The 8,714-nt window shown below is 33.2% G+C and overlaps 1 protein-coding gene and 1 long non-coding RNA gene across 2 annotated transcripts; both read right to left on the reverse strand.

The window, feature by feature from the left end:
- Positions 1–840: 840 nt before the first annotated feature.
- On the reverse strand, positions 841–8,037 carry LOC145794820 (uncharacterized). The gene is made up of 6 exons (XM_082877172.1): positions 7,960–8,037; positions 6,978–7,156; positions 6,789–6,870; positions 6,611–6,700; positions 1,184–1,255; positions 841–1,097 (listed from the first exon to the last, which is right to left on the reverse strand). Exons 1-6 carry the CDS (start codon positions 7,960–7,962, stop codon positions 1,002–1,004), a joined length of 522 nt encoding a protein of 173 aa, XP_082733298.1. The 5' UTR covers positions 7,963–8,037; the 3' UTR covers positions 841–1,001.
- An 84-nt stretch (positions 8,038–8,121) lies between these two features.
- Positions 8,122–8,486, reverse strand: LOC145794821 (uncharacterized). The gene is made up of 3 exons (XR_014334759.1): positions 8,436–8,486; positions 8,292–8,315; positions 8,122–8,210 (listed from the first exon to the last, which is right to left on the reverse strand). It is a non-coding gene; the product is annotated as an uncharacterized LOC145794821 (long non-coding RNA).
- Between the last annotated feature and the right edge of the window lie 228 nt (positions 8,487–8,714).

Here is an 8,714-nt window from a genome sequence, read left to right on the forward strand (position 1 = left end):
TTAATTGGAGGTGAGTGCAACGTGATTTTCAGAAGAGGTTAGAGAAAGTAGCCAATGATTGTTACGATGAGCGGTGGGCGGTGGTCAGAAGAAGAAAAATAGATAGAAATGGATGAAAATTTATTTTCTAAATAATTTAAACTAACTTCTTTATATATATATATATATAGAGCAACTTGCCTCCGGTCTGACAGTGCTGTTGGGCCTGTGGGGTTCACCACGAGTCTCTTTTTGATAATCCGAACAATTTAATGTGTAGAACTCGTCGAATACTATATACTTATAAAAAATCACGTTGATCAGATATCGATAGCTATGTGATCAAATCAGTTTGTTTTAACCGTTAATTTGTTCACCGTCCTTTTTTTTATACAAAACTAATTTAATCACATAGCTATCGATATCCGATCAATGTGATTTTTTATAAGCATAGAGTACTCAACGAATTCTACATATTGAACAATTCAGATTATTAAAACGGAAGCTGTGGTAGGGCCCCAGGAGCCCAACAACACCGTGTAGTCTGATTTCGGATTGGAGGCAATCTGCTCCCATATATATATACTAGCGTATGCCCGTGCCTAAAGGCACGGCGTAAATAATTTTAAGATTAAAATGTAGTTATAATTTATAAAGTTTGTGTCATTTTTTGTTAAAGATACTGAAAAAATATATTGAAATATTTTTCTTCTTAAAGAACTCAAATAAAATAATAACTTTCCCTAATCTTAATGCAAATTAAGAAACTCACATATAAGATTTAAAGAAACTCTCCCTAATCTTATTGCATATCAAACTATAAAAGGCAGTAAAAAAAAGTGTAAACACTGAATAAAAAACAGAAATAAAGTTATACTGTCATACACCAAAAAGGTAGGTTAAAACTTTACAAAAAGTGGGTTAAAGCTTTACAAAAGATGTATGCTTTACAAAAGATGTCACTAACATGTCATACACCAAAAATATGTATGCTTTACAAAAGATGTGTCAATAACATGTCTTCAAATATGCGTTTGCCCAAACTTCCTCCACATTACTTTCCAAAAAGTCTTTGTATCAACTTTTATGTATCCCCAATGAGGAATATGCACAACAATCTGGTAATTTGTGGAAATAAAAAAAAATATAAATTAGTACATTTGTTGGAAATATACATGTAAAAATACTTTCAGATTGAAATTACCTTATTACATCCCCATCGAAGCAAGGTAGTCGTATTTCTCCTTTTAAGCTCCATGGATTTTTCGGTCCAATCCTACAAAAGTCCAAATTTCAAATTATTATTAAATTGAAATTTTTTAAAAAGTTATATAATCAACAGAAATAAATCTACGTGGTTACCTTCTAAAAAAACGTCATTTAATCTGCATAGAATACTACAACAATACTTCAGGATAAACAATATTTGTAGTAGAATCCAAATTATCTTTAGGGAGGAGAATACTTATACGATCAAAGGATGTACATCTAGACAATGCCACATATAATTGCCCATGGCTAAACACTGGTATACGCAAATCAACCCCAACAAACTTCACAGATTGTCCTTGAGATTTATTAATGGTCAAGGCATATGCCAATCGGACTGGAAATTGACGTCTTGTCATTTGGAAAGGCATTTCTGAAGAAGATGGTGTCAAAGATATCCTTGGTATAAATGCCAAATTGCCAAACTTTTCTCCAGTTAAAATTTGAGCTTCAATTATGCGAGTGCCGCACCTAGTAACCATCAATCTTGTACCATTACATAGTCCATCTTTCGGTGCAATGTTTCTCAACAATATTATAGGACAACCCACTTTCAACTCTAACTTAAAAGTTGGCAACCCAGGAGGATCCAATGAATTTAAATATTCATTAGGATATCTATTTGTAATGGTAGGATCAATTTCATTATCTTCGGACATTTTATCTGCTGCAAGATAAGTATATAATCTCCCTGGAAAGATATTCAACGCAGTAGTATTAATGTCACTAACATCATCGTTACGCGCAGACAGAATTGTGCGTTCAGTTAAAAATGTTGGGGTTGACGTCTCTATCATATTCAATTGTGGATAAACTGTAGAGAGTAATTCATTCAAATCTTGACATTTGTGTATTGTTGATGGAAGGTTAATGATTTCTTGAGGATTGGTCCCAATCTAAAAAAAATGAAATCAATAAAAAAAGTAAGTGTAAACACAATTTATTAATTTAAAATAATCTATATAATACAGGTTAAAGTAGTGTTACCTCCATCAAGAAATTTGCAAAATTAGCATTTTCATGGCCTTCATGATTCAAGCGCATATTCAAATCCAAAGTCAAGATATATATATGCTTCCATAGAACAGAGTGTCTTAATGATGCATTCACAATTTGCTCACGAACTCCTTTGGGTATAACTGGTAAGATTTGTCGAAAGTCTCCTCCAAGAACAACAGTAATACCCCCAAATGGCTTTTCACTATCACAAATATCCCTCAATGTACGATCAACCGCCTCAACACAATGTCTATGTTGCATAGGAACTTCATCCCAAATTATGAGTTTTGTTTCTCTAAATAACTCAGCTTGTAATGATTGTTTGCTAAACCCACAAAGTGAATTTTCCAATACATCTAATGGAATGGAAAATGTTGAATGTGCAGTGCGACCTCCTACCAGTAACAGTGATGCAATTCCAGACGAAGCCACAGTAACAACGATATGCCCAAGGCTACGACATTTTAATGCAATCGTATTGTATAGAAATGTTTTCCCTGTTCCTGCACCCCCATTCAGAAAGAAAACAGTTCCTTTATTTTGGAAAACTGAGGAAGTGATTGTATTATAAGCATTCCGCTGTCCATTATTGAGACAATCAATAGTAATTTGTGGATCTTCATGTTGTGCCTTACTCTGCAGTTGTTGATGTTCAACTATCAATCGATTACCAACTACTGCACTCCAATTTGCGGTAGGTTGTGGCATGGGTGGGAAGTCAATTAAACTTTTGCCTGATTCATGAAGCATTTGATTCAAAAGATGGAGACCATAATCTTCAATTTGAGCCTCAGTTGGTTTAGAAATGACAAACAATGTACAAATCTTATGTGCAAGATCATCACATATATGCGTTGAAAATTGATTCCATAATGCACATGGATTTAGTGGAGAACACTGGGTGAGAATAATACTAAACAATCTCCTCAATTGATATCCAGTTTTTATGACTGCAGCCTCTTTCAAGCATTGTATCCATTCTTCATCATCTTCTAAAAGCCCCCTTGCAACACATGCTAATTTAAATGTATCATGCACAACATTATCGACCGTGCGTAAAGACTGAAACGACTTTGGTCCTTTGACAACGGTTAGTAACAAACGTAGATAAAATCTTTCGCCACAATTAGGGCTTGCAAAGTACATTCTACCAATTGCATATCCCCTTTCTCTTAATTTCCATCTCTTTTCTGACTTGAGCCAAACAAAATGTTGTGGAAATTCTTGATAAGTGAATGGACATTCATCTTCACTGGCAGCACAATATGCAAAGAAGCCAGTAAGAGTTGACATTTGTTGACCAGCTCTAGATTGAATCGTTTGTAATGACTCTTCTGGGTTAAAAACAACACGATGCATTCCAGGTAAATGAAGTGCCAATCGTACAACTGTTGGCATCTCTGCATGCAAAGGATGACCAAATATTCGCCAAGCAGCTTCTGGAGGTCCAATATACCTTGCATCGAGATATTGTTGAATCTCATTTATCATTCCTAACACCATCGTTGTACGATCATAACCCTTATAAATGTACTTATGTATGTACTTGACACATCTCATTCCGGCGCAAACTTCCACATTTATATGACAGTTGAAAAGTCTTGAAAGATATGCATTGTATGGTACGACATCCCTGTTATCAACTTCTTGCCCTCTCACAATATGTACTTGACCATTATTGCGACGACGATAGATAGGGTATCCATCTTGATCCATAGTTGTTGTTTCTGTGAAAGCTCGAGGGTATCTCTTAGTGCATCTACCATTTTCCATACATGGTGCTTGCGGATTTCGAGCACCACATGGTCCATGTACCATACAACATTTGATAGTTTCAAAAAGCATAGGATCATCTTTTGGGTCTGGAAATTCTGCACAGACCAATTTGTCTACTTGAGCACATGTCCGAATTTTGTCTGGACTCTTGAGAAATAAAAGTGCATGCATATGAGGGAGGCCTCGTTTTTGAAATTCAATTGTAAAAACATGTGCAACTTTATTTCCAAACACTTTATTTGTTTCTATCTCCTTCATCAAACATTTTCTCTTCAACTCAAAAACACGGGCAATTAAATCAGGACGATCAATAGGTTTTTGATATGGTAATAATGCTGAAGTAATTTCTGGCCAATTGGGATTTGCAGTCATGGTAAGAAAAATATCTGGGTGTTGGTTGTATCTTGTGATAGCCATTGAATCTTGAAAGATTTCAAACATATGTCTAGGACTACCAGTAAATGAAGATGGCAAAACAAACCTTTGACCAATTTGTCCAGGTCGCACATAATCTGGATCCATATCTGACAACTCTTGGTAAAGCTCAGCTCGAAGTTTCCCTTGATTAAGCTTGTAGTATGTCAATCGATTTTGCTCAGTTGCAGCCCAAGCATCTACCAAAAACTCTTGAAATAGTTTCCCACCTCGCAAAATTGTTGAATACTCTGTGGGTCGTTCAAACAAACGATAACTATAAAAATTCATTTGAGTAAGTCGATCAGTTGAAGGTCGATCATACTGAACATTCCACAATTTCAACTCAGGTTCCCATCCAAGCTCACCATATGGAAATAATAGAACATAATGTAATGGCAAGTATGCTGGGTGACATTCATTAATTTGCATCAACTCATTATTTCCTCGGAAATGTAAAATAATATCTCTCATTCCATTTACCTCTGTTCCATCACCTGGTATTACAATTGCAATCTCATCTGTAGTTGGTAGGTTATACCGACGTCGATCAGTTGTTGAACTGTAATGAAGATGAGCAGGTAGATTGTGTCCTGCCGAGTCTAATTGATGTAAAATGGCATGAGCCTGGCGATATTTATCTACAAATGCATTGACTTGCAACAAACTATCCTGAATAGTTTTGAGAACATCCCTTCTCAAGTTAGGATTTCTACGATTACGAATTTCTAAAGCTGAATAAGGGTCATAGATATACAGCTGAGCATAACTCGCATCCTGCCCTAGTTGTGGTTGTAGTGATCCTGTTCGATGTCGCAATTCCCCATGAATTGTGAATGATGTAGGGCCCCTTCCACGGAGTACTCTAGGATCCAATGTAGCACCAAGACTCGTAAAAGCATTGGCTGCATTGTACACTCGAGTATAACTTCGAAAGGATTTTGATTGATCATTATTCCCATCATACAATGCCTGAAGTGGTGGAGGGGGTGTAATAAGTAAAGGTAGCCTAATCTTTCCTTCCAAACAGCAAGTTCCGAATAAGGGACGCTTTATAGATGATTTTGTCAATTTTTCATCCATCCAATGTAAGGCTGAACAATAAGGACATAATACATCCATCTTGCCAAGATAATGGCGGCAAGAATCTTTGTGTGCCCGGGCCTCAATTGATATACTCGTAGGCAAATCTTCTAATTCATCATCAGTACATAGATCTTGTTGAAAAAATCGATTTATAGGAGTAGACCTACGAATATTTGTGTATAAATAAGATTTTGTAAAACAAAACGGTATGAGTAAAAGTATGTATTTCAAGATTAGGCATAGTAGTTTACCGATTCCTTTGTGAATTTGAAGATGTGCTTGGCATAGAAAACGAACATGTAGAATGATGGGTAACCATTGATCGTTTTTGTGCCGACTGAGAATCTTCAGTTATTGTTTCCCACTCCAAGTGAGTGCGATCGCGACGAATTGGTGTTAAAGAATGTTGTCTTAGTTGAACACATTCTTCTAATCCCTCTTGCTCTCGTTGCAAGCATTGAAATTTAATTTTTTCACGCTCTCGCCGTGCCCGTTGGGCCAATGCAGCTTTTGATATTACATTATCATTTTGTGCCTAAAAAGAAAATATTTTATCATTGAAGCAAAAGATGTGAATATTTTGTGCTTAAAATGAAACTATCTTCTTATTTCTTCCCTTTCTCTTAATTTTGTTTTCTATTTTATTTGTTTTATACCTTTAATAGTGTTTTCTTTATTTTTTTTTTCTTATTTCTTCCCTTTCTATCTTCTTATTTCTCCCCTTTCCCTTTCCCTTTCCCTTTCTTTGTTTTCTATTTTATATATTAAATAAGAATTAAAAACCTATCTTATTTAGTTTCTCCTTTCTTCATATATATTTTTTTTATTTCTTCGTTTCTTTTTTCCTATTTTCTTTATATAAGTAGCAACTTATGGACGGTACATTATAAATGCACATGTATTCATGCAAAATAAGAATAAATAAATTTGAAAGACACATACAAATAATAGCAAGTTACAGGAAAACATAGTACAATCATTCTACAAAAACAACATAATACAATAAATTCATTTTATACACTCATATATTTTAACTATTCAAAATTTTGATTAGTTTTGCATCATATTTTAAAAAAAGAATATATACCACATGACATGCATTTGTCATTCTCTTGCCGGAAGGAGCCATCTTTTCTTTTCCTTTAGACATTGGGTTGACATTTTCTTTATCTTTTGCCTAACAAATATAAATAAAATATTGAAAAGATTAAAAAAATCTTATATAAATAAAATACATATAATGTTTGACTTGATTTTGTACTTACCACACGAACACGGATAACATTAAGGTCGTGCTCATCACGGATGACCACACCAACATTTCTACATGGAGTTGTAGGAGGAGGCCTACAGAAATAGATTGTGAAAAAAATTAAAATCTATATAATAAAGCGGTAATAGTAAGAGTAAAAAATTAAAGATTGTCTTGGGTAAAAAATTCTTTTTATTTTTACCAATTTGGTGTTAAAGAAGGTTGTCTTGGGTTAATACATTCCTTCGATCTTTCTCTTTCTCGTTCTCGTCGCAGGCGTTGTCCCAATTGGTATGCAGAACATGGCTTTTGATTTTTTTCACGTTCTCGCCGTGCACGTTGGGCCAATGCAGCTTTTGATAACACATTATCATTGTGTGCCTAAAATAAGAATATTATATAAGAAGGTGCATAAAATGTGAATATTAACTAACTTTTTCTCTTCACTCGGTTAAGTTGTTAGTCATATAAGAACCAATGCATGTATTTATGAAATTTAAAAAGGAAGGGAAAAATAATTTGAAAACACATTAAGCACACAAAACTGCAAACTCACTATGCACGCACTTATTGGTTTTAAGACACTACCCATCTCTTTACAAAATGTACGTTAAAAAGGTAAATATTAGATCATTGGGTATATAAAATGTGAATATTAGCGTGTAATGTCTTGTACTTTCCTTTTCTCTCTTCTTGTTGTTTCTGTTATATTAAAATACATTTTTGTCTTTTTCTTCTTTCCTTAAGAACTTCTTATAAGAAAAATAAAAATTAAAAAAAAATTATATTATGTAGTTTCCTTTTCATCACATATTTGTTCTTTCTTCTTATTTTCCTTTTTCGTTTTCTTCTATTATATTTTTATTATGCTATGTTGTAGATGCAACATATTGTACAAATGCAACATATTGTACAAATGCAACATATTTTTATCATACAAATAGACAAACATATTAAAAATTCAAATTAATGTTCATACAAATGCATTAGCATGTTGTACAAATGCTTACTTTAACATGCTTCAGAAAAACATTTCACATTCAATAAAAAGAATTGAATAAATTTTTGAAAAAGAAACTTTTGAAAAATATACATAAAAAATAGTATATGACACTACGCAATTCCTAAAAAAATCTATATAATATTCGAAAAAGAAACTTTTAAAAATTGTTGAGAAACCATACCATGGGATGTGCATTTTCCTTTCCTTTGCCATAAGGAATAGCTTTTTTTGTTTCCTTTAATATTGCTTTGTCTTTTTCCTTTGCCTGTAAAAAATAAGTAGAATATATTTATAAATTATTTTTAAAATGATAAAAAAATACATGTCCAATGTTCAAGTGACTTTTATGCTTACCTCATGAATGCGAATAGTATTAAGGTCACGCTCATCGCGAATAACAACATTAACATTTCTTTCTTGAAGAAATCGAACCTATACATACAAAAACTTTAGAGTAATAAATAAAACTTCATACACATAAATAAGAAAATTAGTAAAGAGAGGAGATATTACGGTTCGGTGTAAGTCCCCATCCACCTATAAAGCATGAGGAAAAAAATAATTAGAACAGTGATGTTGTCCATAACTGTTGTACTTAAATTTATTAGAGAGGTACTTAAATTTATATTAAGAGAAAAAAGAAGAAAAAAAACTTACTTGACCAAAAATAGTGATATTGTTCATAACTGTTGTACTTCAACCTAAAAATTTTAGACACAAAGAAACAAAAAATTAGCAATAATAAAAGTTAACATGGATTTCATTGGCAATGAAATGTTATTTCCAAATATGTTGCTACCAAATCGAATAATAAAATTCAAAATTTTATTTAAATAAATAGCTGCCATGAATAGAAAATACTTAACGGGTTACAATCAAGAGGAAAAAAAAAATAAAAATAAGAGCAAAATTAGAAGGGTACAATTTAGAAAAAGG

The sequence above is a fragment of the Camellia sinensis genome, chromosome 7 (assembly GCF_055761805.1).
Source record: "Camellia sinensis isolate YWXY chromosome 7, ASM5576180v1, whole genome shotgun sequence".
NCBI lineage: Eukaryota > Viridiplantae > Streptophyta > Magnoliopsida > Ericales > Theaceae > Camellia > Camellia sinensis.

Coding starts and splice junctions, on each gene's coding strand:
- LOC145794820 (XM_082877172.1), bottom strand. Junction 6,871..6,977: donor CCTTCTTTAACACCAAATTG/GTAAAAATAAAA, acceptor CTATTTCTGTAG/GCCTCCTCCTACAACTCCAT. Junction 1,098..1,183: donor TTCGATGGGGATGTAATAAG/GTAATTTCAATC, acceptor ACAAATTACCAG/ATTGTTGTGCATATTCCTCA.